This window comes from Lissotriton vulgaris, chromosome 7, assembly GCF_964263255.1.
Source record: "Lissotriton vulgaris chromosome 7, aLisVul1.2, whole genome shotgun sequence".
NCBI lineage: Eukaryota > Metazoa > Chordata > Amphibia > Caudata > Salamandridae > Lissotriton > Lissotriton vulgaris.
In genome coordinates, this window is record NC_141695.1 from 775,778,946 (window position 1) to 775,806,340 (window position 27,395).

Sequence of the window (27,395 nt, forward strand, 5' to 3'; positions counted from 1 at the left end):
TGTATTGTCTGGTTCATGTGAAACCTTCACACCACCTTTGGCATAAAATGTGGGTCTGTTCTCATTACCACCCTGTCCTTGTGTATTTGGATGTAGGGTTCTTGTAGCGTCAGCGCTTGCAGCTCGCTTACCCTGCGCAGCGAGGTGATTGCCACCAGAAAGGCTGTCTTCATTGTGAGCATTTGTAGTGAAGCCTTATGAATGGGTTCAACGGGCACTTTCATAAGCTCTGTTAGGACTAAATTCAGGTTCCATGCCGGTGGCGGAATGCTTTTAGGTGGTGCGATCCTTTTTGCCCCTTCCTGGAATCTAACTACTTGTGATGTAAAGAAGCTCTTTCCTGTCTCTCCTCTTGTGTAGGCTACTATCGCTGATAGGTGTACTCTTAGCGAGGATTAACTTTGTTTTGCTTTCAGCAAGTGTGTTAGATATTTTAGCACCGTTGATTCCCTTGTCATTTTCTTGTGTAGCTTCTCCTTGCTGCACCATTGTGTGAACCTTTTCCATTTTGCCGCATAGCACCTTCGTGTGGTAGGTCTCTTTGCCTTCAATAGCACCGCAGTGTGCTCTCGGGTAGTCTTAGATGTGCAAACTCTATGTCTTCAGTAGCCATGTAGCTAGGCTGAGGCTCTGTGGGTCTGGGTGTAGTACTTCGCCGTTTTGCATGGAGAGTAAGTCTTTTCTTTTCCTGAACTTGTGGGGTGGTCCCTGTGCCATTTCCATTATTTGTGAGTACCAGGTCTGCCTTGCCCACTGTGGTGCCACCAGGATCAGTGTCATGTTGCTGGTTCTGCACTTGATGAGTACCCTGTGTATCAGTGGTATCGGGGGGGAAAAGCGTAGGCAAATGTTTTTGACCAGCTTATCCATAGGGCATTCTCCTGGGATTGTTCCTCTGGTTGCCTGGATGCGAAGTACTGGAATTTTGCATTCTGGCGTGTTGCAAATAGGTCTATTGTTGGTGTTCCCCACCTCCTGAATATCCTTTGCGTTTCCTGTGCATTGAGCTCCCATTCGTGGGACACTGATGTCTGTCTGCTGAGCATGCCTGCTTCCACTTTGTCCTTTCCTGGTAGGTGTATGGCTAGTAAGTCTATTTTGAGTGGAATGGCCCATCTCCATATTTCCTGGGCTAGGTTGGATAGAGCGACTGATTGTGTTCCTCCCCGTTTGTTGATGTAGAACATTGTTGTTGTGTTGTCTGTTTATATCAACACTCTCTGGTTGTACAGTTGTTTGTGGAAGGCATTCAGGGCGAGGAGCACGGTCTTAAGTTCAAGGTAGTTGATGTGTCTGACCGCATCTGGTGGAGTCCACAGACCCCTCACCTTGAGCTTGTTCATATGTGCTCCCCATCCCCTCTGGGATGCGTCTGTGGTGATGGTCACCGTTGGGGTTGGTGCTGTTAAAGGCTTCCCTTTTGTTATGTTCTCCTTGTTCCACCACGTTATCTCCTCCTGCACTGCATGCGTTACAACCACTAGATCTTCCCAACTTCCTATAGCTTGTGACCATTGTGTTTGCAGCCGTTCCTGGAATGGTCTCATGTGGAGCCGTATATTGGGGACCAGGTGTATGCAGGACGCCATCAACCCCATGATCTTGCTCACTGTCCTCACTGTCAGAGCTCACCCCTTCGGGTAGTGACGTGTCTCCTTCAGTAGGGAAAGTGTTCTCTAGTCGCTGGGGAACAGCTTGCTCTGTATGGTGTTGATCTGTGCACCTAGGAAGATCTTCACTTGATCTGGTTCCATTGAGGAACCAGAGTATCGAGAATCCCAGGCTTGACAGTGTTTCTGTTACCCGCTGTGCATGTCCTGTGGGAACTTGCTTTTACTAGCCAGTCGTCGAGGTAAGGGTATACATGAATTCCTTCCCTCCGTTTTTGCGCTGCCACAGCGGCGAGACATTTGGTGAAGACCCTTGGTGCAGATTTTAGTCCGAAGGCTAGGGTTGTGAACTGGTAGTGTTCTTTGTTGATGGTAAATCTTAGCAGATGTTTGTGCTGCCTGTTCATGGGATTGTGTAGGTAGGTATCTTTGAGGTCTATGGTGGACATGAAGTCTCCGTCCCTTATCTGAGGAATGACCTCTTGTAGGGATGTCATTTTGAATTTTTTTGTCTTTATGTATTGGTTTAGGAACCTTAGATCCAGGGTGGGTCTTAGTGTTTCGTCCACTTTTGGTACTAGGAAATAGTTTGAGTACACTCACTTGTTTCTTTCTCTGAATGGAACTGGTTCGATGGCCTCCTTTTGGAGGAGTTCTTGTGCTTCCTCTATGAGTAGCACTAGTTCTTTTGCTGAGTGCGCCTTCCATTTTGGTTTTCTGTTTGGTGGTTTCTTTTCCAGTTCTATGCAGTATCCAAACTGTATGATGTTGAGTATCCATTTGTCTGTAGTTATCTTCTTCCATTCCTGGAAGAAATGTTTTAGCCTGCCTCCTACTGGTGTTACATGTTCGTTGATGTTTGGTCCGTGTAACCCTCTTTTGTTGACCTTGTTGTGTCCCACCCTTGGAGGGGTCGTGTGGGTGGGTACGCTTTGCGGGACGGAGTCACTTTGAGGTGGGTTGCTGGCCCCCTCTTCTTGTTTGCTCTCGTCCATTCGCCGTCCCGCGAAAGGACTGGCGACAAGGCTGGTACTGCCAGGTTTGTTTTTGCTGGCCCTGCTGTGCTTGATTGTCGCCCTGGTAGGCCTGCTGGAATGCCTGGTGTGACGTTCCCGGCTGGTTTTCCCCCCTTCCGTTTGGTCTCCGTGTCGGGGTACCCCTTCTCATTCCTCTGAATGGTAAGGCCCCCATGGACCTTGCGGTCTCATTTTCTTTCGTGAGCTGGGTGAGTTTTTCATCCACTGTTGCCCCAAACAGTGTTTCTCCATTGAAGGGAGTGTTCAGAATGTTGTTCTGTACTTCCGGCTTGAAGTCTGAGATCCTCAGCCAGGCATGCCTTCTTTCTGTGACCCCGATCATCATAAGCCTGCTGGATGTGTCACCCCCATCCAAGGCTGATTTCAGGCAAGAATTTGCTAAATGTTTGCCTTCCTCCACCAGGTGTGACACTCTTTGTTGGTATTGCTCAGGGAGGAGCTTGAGCAGCTCTCCGACCTCGTCCCAATGCTGGTCCTGGTGTTTGTTTAGTAGGGTGTTGGAGTTTGCAATGCGCCAGTGTACAGCTGCATTCCTCTCTACTTTCCTCCCAGTTAGGTCCATCCTCCTACTTTCTTTGTCTGGTGGTGGGTCTGAGGTTGTTGGCACGTTTGCCCTTTTCCTGGCTGTTGCCGCAATAATGGAGTCGATTGCAAACAAAACAGGTGATGGACAGAATGTGGATCAATGTCACACATTCACCCCAGTCCAAAGATCTGGGCCCAAATCCATCGTTTCTTTGCACTCCACACCACCCCGGGTTAGACAATGGCGATATGCAAATCAGCTCTGACCCTGTGCCCCATGGGAACAGTCCAGTTCGAACTACAAAAGCCATGTCCTTCCCAGAACGGAATCAAGCATCCGAGGACCGGACCAGCTTCGAGGTAACACCTCTCATCAGCCCGGCTAGCTTGACTCCAGTGGTGTGGAGTGCCTGGGAAGAATTGGCTTGGTAGTTTAGTCTGCCCTGTTCCCATGATGCACTGGGCCAGGGACAGACTGATTTGCATATAGCCAGGTTCTGAGCTGGGATGGTGCAGTGAGATAAATAACGGTGATGGATCAAGCCCTGATCTTTGGACTGGGTTAGAGTGGTCTGCTTAATTCAGACACTCTGTTTATCACCACCCCCCTTTTTCTGAAGCAATAATGGAGTCTGCCATGACAGATCCCTGGATGTAGGGGGGGTCCTTAGAGGAATGCTTGTATTTCTTCTCCGTCCTAGGTGTGACAGACCTGCAGGTTGCTGGGTCTTTGAATGCCTCCCTCCCTTGGTCCAGGACACTTGGGAGCATGGGGAGGAATTGACTCCTTGTTTGAGTGGGGAGCAGGGTCTCTAAGAAGAATCATACCTTTGGTTTTTATTCCTCCAGTTTGACTCCATAAGCCGTTGCCGCATTCCTGATGACCATGTTGTAGGCCCCAATGTCATCTGGCGGCGAAGGCCTCGAAGGGTACATCTCCACGGGCTCTTCTGGGCTTTCGGCGTCGAGGTCTGTGCCATTGATGATGCCGAGCCAAAACTCGTTCCCTGGTCATCGTCGCCTTCCTCGTCATAGTATAGGCCCTCTTCCTCTAGGTGTTCCTGGGGGTCGGGAGTTTTCGGCGTCTCTTCGGCGTCGAACTCCTCTTCCTCTTCTATTTCAACGATCGGCGGTGGCGGTTTCGACAGGATCGTGAACCTTTTCATTTTCTCATCGAACTCTCTCTTCCTTTGCAGGGTGTTATCCATTTCAGCCTCGAGCCTTCTCTTCTTTCTCTCCATTTCGGTCTCGACGACCGTGTAGTCATCTGGTCCCTCGGCGATGTTGTCCTCTTCGTCGCTGGAGAGGCCCAGGTCCCGCAGCGACGGAGGTTGGCCTTTGCCTTGCATGGTGTAGTTGGCTCTTCTCTGTCTCTCTCTAACCCTGAGTGTCTTCGGGGCGAAGACGGAGCAGGCGCTGCAATCCTTGCTCTTGTGGTCGACCGGTAGGCAGAGGTTGCAGACCGGGTGCTGGTCCTTCTGCGCGTATTTATGGGGGCTGTTACGGCAGAATTTAAAAGGTGTTTTGTCCATTCCTGTGCTCAGGGGGCCCCCTGTGTGTGCATTCTCCGTTGGACGTCGAAGTTCTCGAAGTTCTCCTCCTTCTTCGTCGTCCCGGCTCAGTGATCTTGTTCCTCTGTGACTTCTCTAATCTTTTTTTGTGTAGAATTAGTCTTTTTCCTCTTCTTTCCTCCAAAAACTCTGGAGCCTCTCGGTGACGATCCAGACCCAACGGCGGAAAAAAGAATCTGAAGATGGCGCCCAAAGGTGGGAGTTTCCGCAGGAAGCATGCCGACGTCACAGGAAGTACACCAGAAGGTGGGATGTCGACGGCCACCTGGGCTACGAAAAAAAAAAGAAAGAAAAGACTATGATTCCGGACCCAACCACTAGACCGCGGAATAATGCACAGCATAGTGAATCCAGAAAGATTCACGCTGCAAAACAATACATATGTAGCCAGCACGATTATGGTGAAAGAAAATCTGATTGCCAGATCCAATATGCGACTAACCCCTACTGATGCTTACGATATGTCTTTAAAAGGGCTTTCACCCACATACTCTTTCTGGCATGCTTCATCCTGGAGTTCTTCGTCCAGAAGGGCAGTGCATCTGAATGGGCTCAAGCTAGAAGGGAACTCTTGATATAGTAAACTCAGGAGATCTAGTGAAGCAATTTACGATTAAAACTATCTAATATCTGACCCAGTGATGTCTTTATTATTAGGGTCCTCTGGTAAGAATAAATACAGGGTGACGCATATAAATGATTAATACTCCTGCATTGAATTACTGTAGGTCTACATTTTATGGCCGATTTTAGTTAGAAATCGGTCAAGTGGCCTTCATCAGGTCCATAGAAATGCGACATATCTTAAATCGATGATTAATTTACTTACAAGAAGAAACCTCATTCCAGCATGAAGGCACACATACATAAACTCACATTCTCCTTATCAGTGGAGACTGTATTTATCCCATGTTCGGTAGGGGTAAAACTGCATGATACAGATAGATCCACAACTGCAAGGTATCGGCATGCTTACAAGACCATGGCCACAAGAATCAATCAATTTTGCCATCGCAAACTAGGCCTATTTGCGAATGCAAAAAAGGCTATTTACATTAATCAACCCCTATTTTGCAATTCAGTAACCTGTTACCGAATCGCAAAATGGGTTAGCTATTCGGTATTTGGAAGGGGCGTGTTCAGGGAATCCTTCCAAATAGCGAATCGCAGCGGCATGTATGAATGTTTTATGACAGTGAATGCAGTCAGAAAACATTCGCAATTTACCACCAACTTCAAGTTAGTGGTAGTCCATTCGCAAATTTGAAGGGGTTCCTAAGGGTTCCCTTCCCCTTTGGAAATGGTGGCAAAACGTTTTTCTAGAGCAGGGAGTGGTTCCATGGACCACTGCCTACTCTTAAAAAATAAAAATAAAACTTTTCATTTTTGTTTTTTAATGTAACCCGTTTACTTTGAAAAAAACGGGCTTCATTTAAAAAAAAAAAAGCCTGCTTTATTTACAAGCAATCATGGACATGGTGGTCGGCTCTCCCTTGCAGGCCACAATCCCTATGATTTAAGCGATTCCTAAGGAGTGTTAAAGTGCGACCAGCCTCGTTAAAATTAATGAGGTAGGTCGATTTGCGGGCCCCTACGAATCACTAAATAAAACTCTTGGAGTTTCATACATTTGGAATAGTAATTACCAAATTGTGATTTGCTGAAAATTGCAATTAGGTAATCGCTATTCCAAATCTTGATAAATGTGACCGCATGTCTTTTCTTAAGATATTATGCTACTCTCATGCCTATCTGTCACTACGCGTGTATTGCAACATGGTTTGAGGGCAAAATACAACAAAACACTTCATATATAGGACACTGCACACACATAATTTCTATCCATCCATACTCCTACGTCTAATGCCTGCACGCACTACCCCTTACTCCTTATTACCTTATGTTTATACCTAAATAGGAAACTAAATAGATAAATCCCCAACTCTGCTACTCCTGCATGGCATCAAAACATGTGACAGGCGCACTCTTCAAATTATTGCACTCTCATACAGTAGTGAGCTACCAGCAGTGCTTAATTTGTAAATAAGTGCCAGTGTCCAACACGTTTCTCACAAGAATGTTGGCGAGGCTAATGAATGCAGAAATTGCTGAATACCAAGTGTGTGTAGACCTGATTCCACCTCATGCCTATCTTTTTCACCACCCTACTCTCCCTGCCCCTTTATTTAAAATTTGCAGGTTCTTTATCATCCATGCTCTCTCCCTCTGTCATTCTTTTTCCAAATTTCTGTTCTTCCTCTTTTCCTCCATTTTTGTTGTTTCTCTTTGTTTGCTTTGGAGCAAAGTTTGATAAGGAAAAGTAACTGCAGGTCCCCAAAAATTAAGTGTTGGTGGTGCCCACGTGCAACCACCAGCTAAAATGAAGCAGTGGTTGCCTGGACACAAAAGCACTTTGGCGCCTCGTCGAGTTTTTGAAACACTATATAATACAACTACAGTGCAAAATACAAGCAGTAACTGTTAGGGACGGAAAGCAAAGTTGACCCTATTCTTTAGTCTTAAAAGTTTTGCCAAAGGACAGCACCTTCATGTGCCTACCTATAATCTGCCCCCTCTGATCCATCTTTCCCCTAGTGAATGTACCAGGGCTAGCAATACCACCCTAGTGTCTGGTCTCACCTTGCCATCACTGTGCCGCTTCCCAAGTTTGGTTTCTTCAGGGTGGTAAAACCACTTTACTTTAACCACCATGTTACTGCCCCACGACTCCCACATGCTCTCAATTCGTCCAATGTATGGCAGGTTAGGTCGCCCCGCTGAAAGGAAGACAGCACAGTCGCCAAGATGTAGGGTCTCTTTTCCCCTCACAATTGCCTTGTAGAAGAGCTTCCGGGCTTTACCTTTCATGCCTCTCCGCTGCACAGAAGAAGATAAAACATATTCCATCAGTCATGTTCCTTCTTTTATGAAACAGTGCATTTTTTTTTTATTAACGCTTGTTACTACAGATCGCCCATAAGGCTATTAAAACATTCCACCAACTGAGGGCAGAATGTTCTAAATTAAAAAGGGAAAAATACAAACACAAACGTTGGAATGTTGGAGCAGAAGGCCTGTCCCGGCCATTATTCGCCCTGAGCCACTCCGTTGTATTAAGTGGGGCTCTCAACATTCCAATGTCCTAATATAGGTTTACAACTTTAAAGCACTCTTAGTAAATAGGATTAGAACACCGAAATGTTGGGTGGGGGGAGAGGAGGGGGTTGATTTGAAGACAATGGAGTAGCTCCAGGCTTATACGGACTGGTATAGGCCAACTGCTCCAACATTTCAATGTTTGTCTTAGTTTCTTTTTTATATTCAGAACATTGTACCATCAGTGGGTGGAATGTTCTAATAGCCGTATAGCCCTTATGCCTCAGGCTATACCAGTTATAGACCCAAAGCCCACTCCCTTGTTATAGGCCCTCGCCGGGTTCAGTGCCTTTAACTAGTATAGCCCTCACCAGCGGCCTATAAGGCTATATTAATAGTGTTGAATGTCCTTACTAGATTCTGACAAGTTGTTTCCTAATAGCATATTGGAACATTGGAACAGGTGATGGCTAACCTAATAAGTTTAAAGTGAGGGCCAGCATTTCGAACTTGCTGAGTAAGGTATAGCAATGCATTTTTTAGAGTGGCCATTCAGTAATTATCATTCAGTAATTAAACTGATGTTGTAGTTATATAGCCATTACTGGCAACCGCTTGTAGCTTTGAAAAGCTGGCTAATTCTACATTCATTTTATCTGAACTAAGTAGTACCTCATGAGGAAAGCAATGGTGTGATAAGGTGGCATGTCGAACATTGTTGTTTTTGACTAAAATGTCGGCTGTGGTATTAGCTCCTCGTATGTGAGCCATGCTTGTATGGCTGGTAAGTTGACCATGTATTATGGATTGGCATGTCAAGTACAGTGGTATTGGCTGGGATGCTGGTCTTGGTGTTTTGGGCTGATGCTGTCTATTGTGTTCTGGCCTAGCATAGTACTGGTTGATATATCAGTCATGGTGCCGCAGGCTTCAGTTAGCATTTCAGCCACGTTGTCATGTCGAAAAATTTAATTAATGGGAGTATTGGTTAGAACATTGCCTATGGTGTTATTGCCTTGCATGTCCACTTCAATGATGACTGGAATTTAGTTCTTGGTGTGATGGGTTGACGTGTTATCTGTGAAGTGATTGGATGGCATGTCGGCTATGACAGTGTTTTTGTTTAGAATTGTAGTCATATTCTTGAATGGCATTTTGACCATGGAGCTACTGATATATCAGAAGTGGCATTTTGCTATCACAAATTAGCAATTACATTATTGGCAGACCTATCAGCATCATTTCACTTGTCATGTGGGATATTGTGTTTTTTGCTGGCCTATTGACTATGGAGTAAAGAACTTTATTGGCAGTAATGTAATTGGTTTAGTGTTCAGAGAGATAAAACAAGAGCTCATAACCGTACCTGCGTTGGGTTGCCTGACCACTTCCAAAGTTGCCTGGCTGGCAAAAAGGCAGAGATCTTTGGCCGGTTTTCTACGGATGGCAGTCGCTGTCGCCGTGGCAACTCCTTGACTTTGGAGAAGCTCATGGCTTCTTTCCTCTTCACCTTGGCAGGGCCACCCACAGCGGTCGCCTTGGCAACGAAGCACCGCTGAGGCCCACTGCTCTTGGTGTGCAGCGACTCAGCAGGAGTCAGCAGACTGGCGCCAGGGTGGCTAAGGCAGGTCTGGAGCAGCAGCGTGGAGTCCTCTACCTCAGAGCTGTAAGATGAGTCCTCATTGTCCGAAGAGCTTAGGCTTGAGGTAGAACCAGAGCTCGAGGAGCTGGAGGAGCCGGAAGATGACGAAGAACCAGAGAGCCGACTCAGGTACCTGGAAGTCACCCCATCCCCTTGGTTGCTCCGCTCCTCCTCCATGTCCGAATAGGAGCTGTGGCAGTCGCTGTCGCAGTTCAGTTCATACTGTGATGGGCCAGAGTACTTGCGCAGGGCCAAGCCCACCGGCAAACCCGGCACATGAGTCCTGCACTTCTTGTCCTTCCCGACCAGCGGAGGGTGGGAGAAACCCTGGCCCTGCAGCGACTGCTCTGCTTTCAAGCTGAAATCCTTGGCACACATTAGCAGGGCTTTGCTATTTTTGGTCTTGGGAGAGGTCACGCCCTCATGGTCCAGCTTGATGAGGTACTCTGTCGACCGCTTCTTTCCCATGCTCTTACCCTCGTCGCCTTGCACCTTCTCAGCCCGTTTGACCCGCAGAGGCTTTGCTGCAGGAGTCAGGGGGGTACCCATGGTGAAGCGGGTGTAGGAATTAGCAATGCTGCTGAAGGAGTGCACGCCGAAGCCATTGCCAAAGATGGGGGCAGCCATGCTGGTCACTGGGAACGCAGCCTCCTTCACCTTCAGCCGCCGGGCACTGCCGTTTAGCTGGAAGAGGTTCTGCAGGAGGCTGGGGGTCTTGCCTCCCGCTTTCCTCTTGGTCTGAGCCACTGCTGACCAGCTCATGAGACTGCTGCTGCGTTCGGCTGTAAGAAGGGACCTGGAGCCAGAGTTCACAAGATCAGCTTTACCTGTGAAATAAAGGGAGGAGTTAAAAAGACACAATCTTCACATACATTACAGGACTTTAAAATGATTTCATTAATATTAATTTTGCTATAAAGCATAGCACAAACGGAATATCCTCTAGATAATTAAAACTGAATGCCATTACTCGACCCAATACTATTCATGTTATCAATCATAGAAGGATGAAGGCACGATTGCTCGCAGTACAGTTTGGAACCTGTGGCTTGCTGGTTGTGCACAGATCTCTATAGAAGTAATGGTGTCAAGTTACATTTCCGCTAATCCCTAAAATCAGGAAAACAACGAAAACAATTCAAAACGCACGAGTCAGGAAGTTAAAAATCTGGTTGACTGCACCTCGTGTGATATATTACTTCCAGCTGTCAAGTCTGAGAAGTTCATCACTCGATATTTTTTAACTGCTTGATGCCTATTTCCCTTGACTATCTTCATGAGTCTTTCCCTCCCTTCCCTGTGACAAGACTGGGGCAATTAGAAATGCAGCACCTTCCACTTGGTTGTCAGGTCGGAAGAGAGCTTACAACTCATCTAATGACGTCATTTTAAAAAAGTATTGTTGTGGAAGTCATTTACTCGCAAATATCTGACAGATGAAGTTGTCTCCAAAAGTACTTCCAATTTTACGCCTGGAATACTATAAACTAATCTTCCAGAATGTAGACAGACGCTCTGGAGCCAAGTGGCCCTATTTCATTTGCAACACATTAAGCCAGCTGTTTTATATGTAGCTACTAGCATTTTTGATCCTGCAACTTGTAACTTGGATCTCAGATGAGTTGAAGTCTGGTGTGACTTGTATATCAAGTCCTGGATTCCCCAGCACCCTGGTAGACAGAAATCAAATCTACAAATAAAAGGTCAGAACCGGAAAACCTTCACAAAGCCTCCCTTTACCAGTACGGATTTGCCCTTGGAGTGTGCAAAGTATTGATGTCAGGACTCATTGAAGGCGGTGGTGACATGGTTCTTCTTGGCAGCTGTGCAATCCCAATAAATAGCCACCTGCCTAAAGGGCAGACATTGCTTTGTCTCCAAATTATCCCTTGTCCTTTCTACCACTCTCCAAAAGTAACCAATTATTATGAAAGGCGATAATATCCCCTTATAGTCCATGGGGCCTGTTTAGTGTATTGGGGACAACGCACTCTGTCAAAAATGTGGGGCATCCCCTCCGTGAAACTGGCGGTTCTCCCGCTCTATATAGAGTCAGGAAAGCATAACATGTTTCTGAGGGTGGAGCCCAGGCTGGCAATGCCGGTGGAAAACTCAGACCGAAGGTTTAGACATGCGGCCATCGGTCATCATCCCCCCCTATTTAGGGAAGATATTTTGACACCTGGAAGGGACGAAAAGTGAACCCAAGACATAACTGACACATGCTGGGAGAAAACTCCAAGGGTGTCATAGACATTTCCTTTTTGTATTACACAAACTCCTGCTTGGTGGTTTGTACATTTAAAACACCCCTTTGCTGTGTGGAGCATTAAACATGGTGTTCATTTAGCAGACTGCAGTACCTTTGGCTTCTCAAGAGGGGGCTCTGCTTCAGGAGGCTTGTCCAACAGCAGGGCGTTGGCACATTGGTCGGTCTTATGCCTGGCCAGCAGAGAACATTTCTCCACTGCCCTGGTGAACTGACGGACCGCAGCCATGGTTCAACTGAGGGCTTAGTTTGCAACCTAAAAGGGATTGCCTGTATACAAAATGAGGGATTTTCTAATAAACTGTTGGGTCTGTAAGGACTGCTGGGATACATTAAAGTCAGACATGCATACCAGGAGCACGATATTCTAAATGACTAAATTACAAGAAACCTTGGTCTCTCCACCAGTCAATGATCAGACGGCACTGCATTTGTCACTGCGGACTTTTGGTTGTGTACACATCCACATGGTGGTCAGTACTCTGTAGTACTTCTTGTGTGCTCTTTACTCAGCAGCCCACTTGGTTGTTTCACTAATATAGCCTATTTAAGTCGGCTGTAGCAGACTATACTGGCTATTAAATGCCCGCTCCCACGTTAGAGCCCAGCTACGAAGGGCTATAAGACTATTAGAACATTCTGCCAATTGAGAGCAGAATGTTTTAACAAATTAAACATGGCCTCCCGGAGTTCGAGGGGTTTTAAATCCCCTTGGGCTCCGAGAGACCTTTGTGAAAACCACTTTGGAATGTTGCTTTGCAGACCTTTACCGGCCCTTAGAAGCACGGAGCACTCCATTGTCTTCAATGGAGTGCTCCACATTCCAATGTTCTAATATATTTTATTTTACGCTTCACTGGGTATTGCATTGCTGTCCTCTACTGTGTAACCCACAGGATGTCCCAAGCATACTAGCCTCTTTATGAGACCCTCTGGGTGTTCCGCATATAGTATTAGCTACTCCACGGCCTCACCGGTATTCCATATGTGATATCCTCTATTAATGGCTGACCTTGTGCTCCATGTTAACTGTAGCATGACAATAAGGGTGGTCTGTATATAGTATCCTTTAATGAAAGTCTTCTACAGGGTCCTAAAAATTATTCCTCTGCATCAGTAAAACTGAACCCATGTAGTGCTAACCAACTGGAAAATTCCTAAAATACATTTCACAAACACATAAAAAAAAACGCTTCTACACCCACTCCAAAATCAATGCACATTCAGGGATCATATTACACTTAGTGCCCCTGGATGCAAGATGTATCTAATCCTCCTTTTTAAAACCATGGGCATTATGATATTATAAATGGCCACACATGTTTTTGAGACTCCTTCTGTAATACTGATGGAGCCGGCGCAATCTCAGAGGGGTGTTCCCACATTTGCGTGAGGTCCTGACCCCATACAAAAGAAGCTACCCTTTTGCAACTTTGCTTGTCTTGTATTACAAAAAAGTACAATTGATGGACAGAATACTGCACAATGTCAAATATTCACCCCAGTACACAGATCTTTACCTAAATCCATTGTTTTTATGCTCCCCACGCCATTCCAATTATGACCCAGCCATAGGCAAATCAGTCTTGACACTGTTCCCCATGCGAGGCCAGGCCCTTCCGGGACTGGCAACAAGCATCCTGGGACTTGTTTCGGGGCATCACCACTCATCAACCAGGCAAGCTTGACTCCAGTGGCTTGGAGAGCACGGGAGCCACGTCTGGGCATACTCGTCCCACTCAGGGTGACAAATGCAAAAAGAACAATTGATGGACAGATTGCAGAACAATGTCAAAGATTAACCCCAGTACAGAGATATGGGCCTAAATCCATTGTTTGTATTACAGGCATTGGTGCAACAGCAAATAGGCCATCAGGAGAACCCCACAGATCCCCTCCACCTTTTGAATGTGTCTCTTGGCCCATTTCCAGAGAAATGCAGAGCTTCTGTTTCAAGCCTGTCACTCCGTCTTTCACTGATGCACTCTCACTAGTACTGGTGCTATCACCCTCACTAGTACTGGTGCTATCAGAATGTGTACCTGCACTAGGGAGGGAGGGTGCCTTGTTTCAAGAATCAGATGCATGGTCTCTACACTGGGTGCGTGCAATAGGGGTGTACTGTGGGGCTCTGAGGGACAGTGCTGCAGATATGTCAAATGGGAAGAGGATCTAGGGGTATCCCAATGAACCCCCATGGGATGAAATAGAACAGCGGTTTTCCCCCAAGATGCCATCTGATCAGTCCACTTGGCTTGCTTGAAATCTTAAGATAATAAAAACAGCTAAAAAATGCCAAGACCATAAAGTGCTGCAAAAAATCAGAAATTTGTAAAGGTGGCCTCTCCACACATGGTGTCGGTTGGTTGCTATGGGTATACTGACCCTCCGATTCTGTAAGTCCATTACAATATGAAGTGACTACGTACCAGGCCTTTCCTTGATCGCCACCTTCTTGGGTGTGGCCTTGGGTTGTTCGGGGGCTTCTCTTCCTTCGGGTACCTGACTCTCGGGGCCCTCACTGGTAGGTGGAAGACAGCCGGAGGACCTCTTCGTTCGGCGGGAGCCGGCAGCCACTAAGAGTGCAGGTGAGGGTTCGGTGCCTGTAAGTAGCGCACCAGAGACAGAAGTTACATTTCGCAACCCCTAGAGGCAATTGGGTTACTAGAGAGTGGCCATGATCTTACACCCATGCACTTCGGTGGAGTCTCACAGTATATTTCAACATGATCTTACACCCATGCACTTCGGTGGAGTCTCACAGTATATTTCAACATGATCTTACATCCATGCACTTCGGTGGAGTCTCACAGTATATCTCAGGCCCCCTCCCCCCATAGCTGCTGTCTGATCTTCCACATCTTTAAGGTCTCCCTCGTTCCCCGAGTAGCTGGTCTTGTTGGTTTCAAAGGCCTGTTTCCTTACATCCTGTTCTTTACCTGGAGCCTCGCTCCTTTCCAACACCCCTGCCCTCTCACTCACGCGCACTCGCTTCATTCTCGCTCGTCACTGGATTCACACTCATCCCCCCACCCTGCTAGTCTCCCTGCAGGGTGTCATGATCCCGTGAGTCTCCCCATCTCAGGGTCTACCCCCTCCCTCCCCCTGCGCGGGACTCACATTTGATGGTGTAATCAGCCGGCAGCAGGCGGATGTTGGGCAGCGAGATTCTCCCCGTGTCACCGTCGTCGAACGCCACCACCACGGAGTTGGCCTCTTCGTCCTCATCGCTGGAGGAGCCTGGTTGAGAAAAGAAAGGAGACTGGGTGAAACATGAGGCCACAAATTCATTTCAGAGAACACAGGGGAGACCTCATAAAATCTTGCGGGGTTCAGAGGCGAGTCTTGCCGAAGCCAGCTAGTGGGCAGGAGAGATAACTACGCACACCTGAAGGGTGACAGGAGCAGAGGCTTGCCACAACTCTGCCTCCTCGGGGGGCTGCGGTGTTCCCGACTCTGAGGAGGCCGCACGCGCCCACGCCGACAAGGAGCGCGCGCGCGCGGGCCGAGGCTCCGCAACACAGCTGGACAGAGGGCGCGTGACCTCGGGCTCCGCGCGCCGCGCCCCACGTGGGCTGCCACGGCTAGTGGCGGCCTGCCACTGCTGCCTCCGCCAGCCGGAGCCCGTCAGACTAATGGAGCCTACGATCAAACAGGAGTGTTTGCCCAGCGACCGAGGAGGCCAGATCTCATCAGCCAGTAATTAGACAATACGCCGCGTTCCGCTTACAGGGCAGAATGGCTTCACTTCCTCCGACGAGGCAAATGTGCCGCTAATCAGAAGATACCGAGCCAAAGCAAACAGTCGTGACACGCCGCAGGCCATATTTAACGGTAATGGTTGGCAGCCTCTGGCCCTGCCTCGGACGCGCTTCTAAGCGCCCCTAGCGCGTCTCTTCCATAGGAGAAAGGCATCCCATATTTTAACACCTTCGTGGACACCTGTAGTAGAATCTAGGATGAAAAAGCCACGACACTGGTGTCCTATTGCGACAACTCTCCTTCAAATACCCAAATGTACCTGCGTGTGTATTTCAGTCGTTCCATCGTTCCATTGGTTTAAACTCAATGTTGGACTGGCTTGTCGTGCACCCCGGCACTATAAAAGGGTCGGATTGAAGGGTCGGTATATGGAACTTTTTTGGTGCCGTCACGACCCAGGGGACAAATAAGGGGCCCACACGTTGGCCCTTTTGAAGCAGGCCATCTACAAACGCCAGAGTGCCCGTCAAGCCGGTTCAGCTTTGCTTAGAGGCAAGGAGAGGACGGGGATTGAATGCAGGGCTTTAACTTGGTCCTAAACCGCCAGTGATTAAAAACTGACTTTCAAACGTGTCATTACTATTTACTGCCTATATTTCCCAAACCCATCACAGCGTTAATACAAACACATACATCAAGAGCCACACATTGGACTTCAAGAACAATCAGAAACAAAAGAACAGACAAAAGAGAAAACAACCGAGAGGCGACATTAAAACCGGCAATGATTGGAACCAGGAGAGGGGCGGCCTTTATAAAACATGACGGACGGCTCTTGGCGCAGTGTATGACGGATCCCAGCACAGTGCCATCCGGGGCCTGCTCCGGATTAAACCAGGAGACGGACTAGTCCCTTTTCTGGCATAGCTGAGCTCTGATCTGCGGCCAGAGAGGGAGCGCATGCGCGTCAACACACAAGGCGCCTGGCAACAAACATAAAACACAAAATAATCCTCCTCACGGCGCTTGCACATGTGTCGTCTTCCTTATATGTGAACTGAGAAACGGAAGGATATTTTCTTGAACGCCAGCATTTTCTCGGCCATGGCACATGTTGGCAGGGCAGGCCACGCCACTTTCACTACAGTGTGCATTACCTCTTTCGCCAGTTCTTCGTTCCAGTCCTTAGTAAAGGAGGAGAGCCATCTCTTCGGAGAGACTGTTGTGCTATTTCTTCTTCATAACAGAAAATAAAGCACTTTCATAACAGCACATGTATAACCAGGGCCGGTCCTAGGAATTGTGGGGCCCTGGGCGAGATGGAAGATGCGAGGTCCCTCTAATTTGCATGTGACATCACAAGTGACATCATAAAAAACCGACATCCAGTGGCGGAGGAGGGTCGCCCCACTGCTTTTAAGCAGTGTCACTTAAGGAAAAATAAAATTATAATAGCTAAGTTATTATTTAATTTTTTCATTATTACTGCAGCTTTGTGGGAGGGACGGTGCGTGGCTGCTCAGCTGACAAAGCAGAGGACTGGAGGAGTGCTTTGCACTCCCTAATGTGCACATGAACGTTTGGCAGGCCATTGGGGCAGCCTAACATTAATGCGCACTTTGCAAGTTCTCCTTGCAGGCTGCATTACAGCCTGCATGGAGAACATGCCCAGACTCCCATTATCTGTCTGAGCGCCGATCCATGGTGCTCAGACCAATCACAACGCTGCATTGTAGCTTTGGGATTGGCCATCAGGAGACTGGGAGCGGGATGCATCCTGCTTCCTGCCCTGGAAGCGGGGAAGTAGACCGAGAGGAGGCGGCGGTGATGGCGAGCGGCAGACAGGTAAGTGTGGTTTTTTTTTTCATTCCCTCTCCCCCACTCCGTAAAGTGTGTTTGTGCTCTGTACATGCAACCAACAAGGTTAAATAAGTGCAAGGCCTGGATCCTTGTGTGTGGTCGCTAATAATTGAGTAATTGGATTGGATAGTAAATATGTTGACCAACAAAGCCTGGAGAGGAGGCAAGCAAAGGCCTCTTTTCTTCGCAGATGGTAGCAGAATAGTTGAGTGAGTGGCACCCTGGCTGTATAACTACAGATCAGTAGTTTGAATCTATGTGATGCACAATCATCCTTCCAGGGTCCATTATCTGAGCGTCATTATATAGTATAATAGCAACTCCTTAGAAAAAGTGGAATGAAACACTTTTATATGGTAGTGGTAATTCAAATGACAGGCAAAGGCTCAGAATAACATCGCCATTAACAAGCACTGGCAAAGCCAATAGGTCTCGCCTATGAGAGCAATTGGCTTTGGCAATGTGTATTTGGCATGCTGTACACTAGCGTGGCTGCTGTTCAGCATGGTTAAATGTTAGTGGCACAGAGTGCCCTTGAATGGAGTGGTGTGAATAAAGTGTCATAGACTGGATTTGTTGGAGTATAGAGTTGCAGTGTGGAGTAGGATGGGGGGAGTACAGTGTCATACAGTTGAGTAGAGGGGAGTAGAGTTTAGTGGAAGAGTGCAGTGTCGTATAGTGTAGTACGATAGAGTGGAGTGCCGTAGAGTGGGGTGGGTTGGGTTGGAATCGGGTGGAGTGGGGAAGATAGGGGTGGATTGGACTGTAGAGTGAGTTTGATTGAGTGGAGTGAGTTTGATTGAGTGGAGTGAGTTTGATTGAGTGGAGTGAGGTTGATTGAAGTGGATGGACTTGATTGGATTGTAGAGAGGTGGATTGAAATGGGGTGAGTTGGATTGGATTGAGGTGGATTGGAGTAGGGTGTATTAGATTGGTTTGAGGTAGGGTGGATTGGATTAGAGTAGGGTGGTTTGGAGTGGGGTGAATTTGAGTGGACTGGAGGGAGTGGATTGGACTGTACGGGAGGAGGTGGATTGGACTGGATTGGGGTGAATTGGAATGTAGTGGGCTGGAGTGATTGGATTTTGTGGGGTGGATTGAACTGGGGTGGGGTCGATTAGATTGGGGTAGAGTGAGGTGGATTGGAGCAGATTGGGGTGGATTGGATTGGACTGCAGTGGGGTGGACTGATTGGGGTGGATTGGAGTGGGGTGGATTAAAATGGGGTGGGGTGGAGTGGAGTGAACGGGAGTGGGATGGGGTGGTGTGGACTGGAGAGGAGTGGATTTAAATGGGGTGGGGTGGATTGGAGTGGAGTGTTGTGCACAGGAGTGGGGTGGACTGAACTGGAGTGGGGTGGAATGTAGTGAGGTGGGGCGGATTGGAGTGTGGCAGATTGGATAGGAGTGGGGCAGATTGTTGTGGATTGGAGTGGGGTGAATTGGAGAGGGGTAGATTGTTGTGGATTGGAGTGGGGTACATTGGAGAGCGACAGATTGTTGTGGATTGGAGTGGGGTAAATTGGAGTGGGGCAGATTGTTTTGGATTGGAGTCGGGCAGATTGTTGGGGATTGGAGTGGGGCAGATTGTTGTGGATTGGAGTGAGGCAGATTGTTGCGGATTGGAGCGGGGCAGATTGTTTTGGATTGTAGCAGAATAAATTGAAGTGGGGCAGATTGTTTTGGATTGGAGTGGGGTAAATTGGAGTGGGGCAGATTGTTTTGGATTGGAGTGGGGTAAATTGGAGTGGGGCAGATTGTGTTATATTGGAGTGGGGTAAATTGGAGTGGGACAGATTGTGTTGGATTGGAGTGGGGCAGAGTGTTTTGGATTGGAGTGGGGTAAATTGGAGTAGGGCAGATTGTTTTGGATTGGAGTGGGGCAGATTGTTTTGGATCGGAGTCGGGTAAATTGGAGTGGGGCAGATTGTTTTGGATTGGAGTTGTACAGATTGTTTTGGATTGGAGTGGGGCAGATTGTTTTGAATTGGAGTGGGGCAGATTGTTCTGGATTGAAGTGGGGTAAATTGGAGTGGGCAGATTGGGGTGGGAGGATTTCAATGTGGTGGAGTGGGGTGGATTGGTTTGGTGTGGATTGTATTAAGTGGAGTGGATTGGTGTGGGGTGAGGTGAAGTGGGGTGGGGTGGATTGGAGTGGGGCGGATTGGGGTGTACTGCACAATTACGTGTCAAAGCATAATTTCAGAAAATACACATAAGAAAGAAACAATGTTGTGCTTTGCAATAAAATAATCCTTATATTTTGAGAACAGTGTCCACAAGCAAATACAAAAGAAAGCATGAGTGCAAATTAAGAAAAGAAGACTTGGCAAAATAAAAGAAACTTGACTATAGAAAATAAATCTTTGCAATTCTTTGTCCTGCTGGGCATGTTTATGCCAGTCGCATGCCTTCTACTTGCAGGGGGCTAAAAGTTAAACGGGGGCTAAAAGTTAAACGGAACAGAACAGTACCTCAATGATGTCCGGAGCAATGGACGGGCACTGATTAAGTTGACTCAATCAGTGCTTGGTCACTCATCATATCAAGGAAGTTGCTTGCTATTTCTACATTTGAAAAGGCAGGTAGCGAGGTTTCGTGGCTGCTGTCTGACAGCGTGTCGCACTCTTCCACAACGAGAAACCTTGTCTAGCTACAGCAGATCCTTTCTGTCTACCCCAGCACCGCACCCTCACTGCCCTGTTAAACAAGACCCAGGAGCAGCACTCGCCATGGGCTGCAAAACTGTATCATGAAATCTCCTACAAGTCATTATATGGACAAGAAATTACTAATTCACAGCCCCTGGGACATAAGTGGGCCGGGGAACTGAAAGTGTGTCATGGAGCAGTTAATCTGCTACAATCATGAAAAGAGGGGCTACAGAGCTCCCTGCTGGGGAATTGGGTGGTTATCAGGTTTTTTGCACTTAGCTGCATTACCTCTCTAGCCCTCTAAATTTAGCACTGGTGGCATGCTCTGGGAAGCTAACATACTAGTCCCTCTGTGGAATAAAATGTAGTGATCTCACAGTATAGCGCTGCAAGGCTAAGGACAGGGCCCTCCTGCCCTGGGCCTCCCAGCACTACATAATGGATACAATGTCCTGCAAAGGGGGCTCAACACCAGGACCTTGCAGCCTAATTGAATGCTGTGAGGCCTACCTGCCGTGGGGTTCGCAAGTCCCAGTGAAAGGGGCCCCCACAGATGACCTTGTAGCCTGATCCAGTGCTGAGGCCCATGGGATGGAAAACACCCCCCCTGTGCCTCAAAGCATTAGCAAGACACTTTGCTAAACACTGCCCTCGTGTGCCCTGCCAGTCTGATCTGGATGCTCCCTCCTCCCCTCAGCCACCCCTCCTAACTTGTTAATGTCCAGCTATTCCGTAAAACAAAAGAGGCTTCTGTTGCCGGGTAAACGGAATACACAAAGGGCAGATAGGTTTTTAACAGAGGTGCTGCCCCGCCCTTTAGCCTGTGAGGAGGCATAATTGCTGGCCTTGCTGCTGTCACCTCCTATACCCAGTCTTTCCCACCCCCCACCACTGCACCTCTATGAATGACCCACGCCGTGAGCAGGGAAGTCGAAGTCGAGACACCTCACTTGAAAACACATTAGCAGAGTGATTGCTTTGGGAAGGGGGCCCTGAAGGAGCAGGTGGGCCGACTAGGAAAGTGCGACCTTTCACACAGAAAGTGGCCCCCATGTGCCTGAGCTGAGCGCGAGGCTCTGGGCAGCTGCCCACACTGCCCATGCCTAGCGCCGGCCCTGTGTATAAAAGATCTGGCCACATGGAAGACAGCCTGTTTATTTTCTCTGACCAAACGATTATAGTGTATTTGGAGAATTACTACTGGCTCTCAGCTTCAACCAATGGCATGTGCTCAGTGTAAGGAGACTAGTTACTAAATATTTGGGCTTGGGGAAGTTCTTTGCTCACTTTTGGTGGTAACGATATGGAGAGCAAGAGAGCAGCTCGAGGGAAGTATGGTAGAAGAGACGGAGAGATGCACACCAAAGCATTCTACCTCTAGCCTTTAACCTGGGCAGGTGCACCGTGCTGAATCAGAGAGGAGGCTGAGGCTAAAGCATTGGCAGCAGCAAGACACAGACACAAGCTTAAGCATCAGCCCAGAAGAGATTCATCATCTTACCATCCCTCCGCCTCAGAGGTAGCTGGTACCTCCTGGAAAGGGAGATATGGGCGAAGGGTGAACAGGCCCTAGTGCATTTACAAGAGAATTTGGGTTTCCCTCCAGCAGAGAAAGAGAATTTCTTTACGCTTTTCCACAAGGTAAGCAACCCTCGGGATGGGCTCTTCCACTGCAAGATTGTACTTGCAAGGGACTTGTAAGGGACTGGTGGGATTTAGGTCATTTGCTGGTGCCTAGATTCACGAAAAAAGTGTGTGCTGGAGGCACCAGACTCAGTCTACCTTCATGAAGTTTCAGTGGATTCGTATATTGGTGACAATAGCAGGGCAGACTATCGAAAATTTGGAAAACTGCACTCCATCAGATGCTGTAGGGAAGTACAAATGTAGCCCTGGTGATGGCATATAGAGGCTGGGACTTGGCTGAAGACAAGCACTCACAGTGCTTACTCAGGAGAAATGTTTTTAAAGGCTTTGATACACTGGAAGCAGGCATTGGAATGGTGAGGCTAATATTCGCTAATACACAGCAGCAAGCAAGGTACCCGTAAGATACCGCCTCTGACTGGATCACAGCTATTGCCCGGCAACAGGTGGCACATCAAGTTCGGCCACGAGGCCCCCCTCCTTGGGCTTAATTATGCCATGGGGACCACCACCTCTCCGCGGATTAATTTTAATAAGGCAGGGTGGCAGCTCACAACCCCCCAGCCCTGGGGACTGCCACCCCCTCCCCAGGGCTGGCTCCTGCTATGTCCTGGGGTGCCCACCTCCAGGACATAGCTATTTGCTTTAGCTTGGCAGGAGCTCCCACACCCACTCAGAGACACACTTACACACTAATGCTCCCATGCACAGATCCATTGAAGCACTGAGACACACACTCCCACTCACAAATCCACTCAGACTCATACATCCTCTCACAGACCTTCAAAGACACTCATGCACCCACTCACAGACCCAGTCAGAGACTCACGCGCCAACTTAGAGACCGACTCAGATACTCGTACATCCAGTCACAGATGCACTCAGAGACTCATGCACTCACATACCTACTTACAGACTCATGCACTCCCTCACAGCCCCATTCAGTGAATCATGTACTCACTCACAGACCCACTTAGAACCCTCAAGCACCTACTCACAGACAGACTCAGACATTCACACACCCACTGACAGACCCACTCACAGCCTCACTGAGACACTCATGCACTCACTCACACACTCACTGTCAAAGGTTAGTGGTTACATTTTGGAAATAAAATGTAAACAACCATAGATATTCACTTAAAAAACCAAAGGGTACAGAGACATTATAGTTAGGAAATAGAATTAAAAGGAGGTCTAGGTGCTCCGGACCTGGACCTACATAAATAGGGCGGCGCAAGGGGTCCATGCTTATTATTGGTTGCATGGTCCTCCGGAAGTTCCCCATATTCAGATTGAGAGAGTGGCTGCGGAGCCACTCCTGTTACCTGCTATGTTGTTTACTCCAACATATCGCAGGACAGGAATCCTAGACTCCATAAATTCAACCAGACATGCGTGGCAGCACTTGCTGAAACTGCAAGCGGTGCAGTACTATATTCATCACTCGCCTCTTTGGAGTGGTGCCGCTGGCTGTCCCCGTGCACAGACAGAGGGGTGGACGAGGGCGCTCAGCTCCAAAGCAGTAATAATAATCGTAGATTTGTTTACTGAGGGGAAAGCAAAGACATGGAAAGAACTGGTGAAACCGGACCAACAGATAATGCTTTTGCACAAATTCCAATTCCACAGAACGAGACATGCGCTGGCGGGACTATTGGTCAATGATTTGGAGGAGCCACCGGAGGTTGTGCCACTCACTTCTGTGATAAAAGCTTCCTCTCCAACCCAAATTTTGTCACAACTAATACAAATTAGCACTGGGGTACTGGGAAAACCTTTACACCTAGGCTAGATTTCTGTGGCAAACTGATTTGGATCAAGAATTGGATGATGCGACCCCCGGTACTGCTGCGAAAACACTAAGGGAATGTCGTTGAATGGGAGGCATAGGCTCATTCACTTTACATTTTTTAATAGAGTGTATTACACGCCTGAGAGGTTATGCAGATACGGACTGCATGACACAGTGCAATGTGCACGGTATGGCATCAGCCTGGCGGATTTCCTGCACGTAGCTTGGCTATGTCCTAGGATTGCTAGTTTTTGGACCCGCGTATTCCACAAGATAGGTGGCATAATAGGCATACAACTAGCACCAGATCCCTTGCTCGCTTTACTGGGGTACTCCAAGCCTTTGTCAAAGTCAATCCGACGGTTAGTTGACATGAGTATGTTAATTGCTAGGTACAGAGTAGTGATATGTTGGTCAAAAGGTCCGACTCCAACAACTGCGGACTGGAGCAGGGATATGCCATATTGCAGCACGCAGACAGAAGATTATAGTGAACTACTCTCACCGTGCGGTCGTCCTAAAAACTTTTGGGCATTGTACAGAACGTATCTAACGACCAAAGACAGTAAAGCTGTAGTGTCAGGCACTGCCAGGAGAGATGAGGAGGGGGGGAGCAGGCCCAGTGACTCTGCAGATCCACCGGTTAAGATGCTGGGGGTCGAGCTGACCGACTGCTTGAGGTCATGGGGTTGGCAGGCACAGGAGGCGGTGGGGACTCTACATTATAATAAGTATGGACTGTGTCGTGAATCAGATTACAAACTTTGTTGTAAACCTTGATTGTCATTGAGGGTAACAGGAAATGTACGGTTTTAGTGGATGAGACGTACTGTGGCATACTTTGCTGAAGATTGATTCTATTTTTTACTTTGTTTTCTTTCTGTATAAGCTGGTCATTATACTGTGCGAAATCAGATCTCTTTGTTATTAAAAAATGCTAATAAAGTCATTTAACAAAAAGAAAGTAGAATTAAAAAACCTTAAAAATTCACTGCAAAAACAAAAGTTACAGGGACGTTATAGTTAGGCTCAGATTTCACTTGAACAAAACCAGTGAAATTCAGCAGTTGTAGTTAGCTGAGCTATAGTTAACTATAACATATGGCCCACAATGCACTGCCTATGACCTCTGCTCATTAACTGAATATTTCAGTAATCTCTGTTTTGACTTGGAAAGCTTCTAATATTCTCCTTGTTTCTGATCAGAATGTTTCTTATTTTTCCTTATGTGCTGCTTTCATGAACTCCAACAAGGTACCTGCTGGTACACATGACGTTTCTATACAATTCATGTACTTAAATGAAACCTACATTTTGAAGGTGCACAGAATTTTTAGAATATGGTTCAACATTAAGATCACTTGGATTTCATTTCCTTCTGGTTTCAGGTTGCCCACAGTCATCGTTTACTAGCTTATCCGCAGTTAGACAGGTGAAAGTAGAGGCAACACAGCACTCACCTCTCACAACATTCCCCGGGTATAGGCAGCGAGACTTCTGGCTCCAGTAGGCACACACCCGGGTGCCCCGTGGGAGAGCTCGGACTGACTGAGGTTTGATGTCAAGCACCTGGGGAGAAGAGAAGGAGCGGAGTAAGTGCTGACTTCTGCACATGATGGCGGAAGTCACTGAATACTGTCACATGTTTCTCAAAAAGCACAATGCCATAGATTTTGCAGCACATCTTGGAAACATTCTTTAATAGCCATACATTTTGTTGAATTCCTTTTACTCCTCAGTGAAAAAGGGAAGGAGAGAGCGAGTGTGTGTGTATATGTGTGCGCACACTGTTTGTATGTGAATATTTCTTTAGGCACTCTCCGCAATATTAATTTACCAGTGGGCCCAGACTACAATACAATGTTCAACCTTTGCTTACTTTTCACGGAAGAGAACAAATTATACCAAGCATAATGACAGAGGGGAGAAGCCTGGTTTGATACTTTCATTATCAAAATGCTTTGTCATTTTTAGAAAGTAATTGGCTGGTGAGAAGGGGATAGTACTGAGAATAGGTATCCCATTAGCCGAAGCCCATAATCCATGGAAATGACGAAGAACGATTAAAGGGGATGACAACTTCTCACCAAAATATTGGGTTTGAAACCCATACACATAATCAAATTGTCATTTTGAGGCATTCTAAAGCCATAAACAACAAGATCCAAATGGGTGATAAGTATATAAGTGTTGGACAATCTAGGAAAACATCTTAGTTATATCTGGCACCTTAAGTTGGTAATGACTGTATTTTGAATTAGATTCCATAAATCTTGTTCTTCGATAAGTGTGTGAGGCCTGTCCTTAGGTTCCCTGGGCAATCACAGTTACTAGGCAATATGATGGTGAAAACTGCTGTCCCCAAACCACCTAGTAAAACATTGGAAGGAAACACACTAAAATCTCTAAAGCCTTCAGAATGCAGAAGGCTAGTTCTTTCCATAGCTTTGGTATTAATCTGATGGGGTCAACTGGGAATTGGTAGACAGGTTCTCATGACCATGGCAGAAAGCCAGTTACAGACCCAACTGTATAATCTCAACACAGGAACATTGTGCTCAATTTTGTGAACTGACTGGGGAACACAGGGTACTCTGCCCCCTTCCCCCCTCCAGTGGACCCACGTTTCACCTGTTGCAACTATAAACTGGTATTTGTCGTCCGGAGCCACCCCAAACCTCAAGAAATGATCATGTCCCACTGGTAGTAGACTTAGGGTAGCATGGCTGCAACTTTAGCACTAACATACGGAACAATGGACTTGCAACTACCCTAATGCAACCATCATGCGTGGCCAGCTTTACTTTTTCCCACCATGGGAAAAAAATTAAAAGAACTTACCGCCTCCTGCAGAAGCTGTTCCAGTGAATAGATCCTCTGTCGATTTCCACGTTCCCCCTCGATAACAATGCTGTAACTAAATAGGGTCAAGAAGCATAAAACTGGTTAACTTATTTAAAATGTTATAAAGACAGCATTACTTCACAAAGACAGATGTTGCTTATGTAGAAGAACAGTGTGATTAGCTCATCTGCTCGCAACTTTCAATGGATATATATAAGTTATGAGGGGTAAGGGAGGAGAGTGGCTACTCAAGCACAACGAAGGGTGCATAATCATTTACACACATGTCTGGAATACTGTTATGCATGTGCAGAGAGGAAGGGTGAGCTAACTGCTCAGTATACATTGGGGTCATATGCACAGAGAGAAATACCTGCAAACAACTCTCTTCCTGGTGAGAATACAGTCATAATTGTGGAAGGGTGTAAAGTTATGTAAGCACAGAGCAAACAGAGAAGTGAACATCTCTGTATGCAACAGATGGTGTGGTCGGATGTGCACACAGAGGAAGAATGAGTTGGGTGAGAGGTTATACATTCTCAGAAAGGAAGGGTAAGCAAGTGTCTCCCTCTCTTGAACTTTATCATTTGTAAATCACTCTACCTGCTTAGGTCATGTTCCCGCTATACAAAAATGATGTAAATAAATAAGTAGCTCTGTACCCCAGTAGGGTAGTTCGGCATTCACAGGGGAGGGCAAGGTTGAGGTTCCTTACAAGGTAGAAGCATAGTGACATGTTTGAAGAGACAAAGGGCAAGTATACACCTCTATAAATGTCAAAAGAACGATTAGGCATGTATGGAAGGTGAGTTTGAGCAAACAGATTCTTACCAGTTGAGACATTTTTAGGACTGTATAGACAGTAAGGAGTGAGGAACTAAATGGCTTACTTACCACTAGGCGCAGTTTTGCAGCTTGAAGATGGTTCTAGCTTCACCTATGACCCAACTTCCTCCCCGGAAATGGGAGATAACACAAGCAGGATCAGACAGTAACCACACCAGAAGGGAAAGAGATAAAGAATCCAAAGATGGCAGCTACGCACAGAAACATCCAGGGCGCCATCTGAGGTCACACAAGGGATGGACATACCACCAAATGGTGGTGCCCAAAAGAAAGATAGAAAAGACAATTCTGGACCCAA

General features: G+C 47.2%; 1 protein-coding gene across 2 annotated transcripts in view; it reads right to left on the reverse strand.

Annotated features, from left to right (window-relative positions):
* The window catches only part of BAHCC1 (BAH domain and coiled-coil containing 1), a 332,705-nt gene that overhangs the window by 3,263 nt on the left and 302,047 nt on the right, over positions 1-27,395 (reverse strand). For both annotated transcript variants that reach the window (XM_086931009.1, XM_086931008.1), the window contains exons 22-27: positions 26,249-26,324; positions 24,868-24,976; positions 14,871-14,990; positions 14,180-14,353; positions 9,206-10,308; positions 7,384-7,620 (exon numbers count right to left, since the gene is read on the reverse strand). In XM_086931009.1, coding sequence (XP_086787135.1) covers positions 7,384-7,620; positions 9,206-10,308; positions 14,180-14,353; positions 14,871-14,990; positions 24,868-24,976; positions 26,249-26,324 — 1,819 coding nt within the window. The remainder of the gene's footprint in view (positions 1-7,383; positions 7,621-9,205; positions 10,309-14,179; positions 14,354-14,870; positions 14,991-24,867; positions 24,977-26,248; positions 26,325-27,395) is intronic.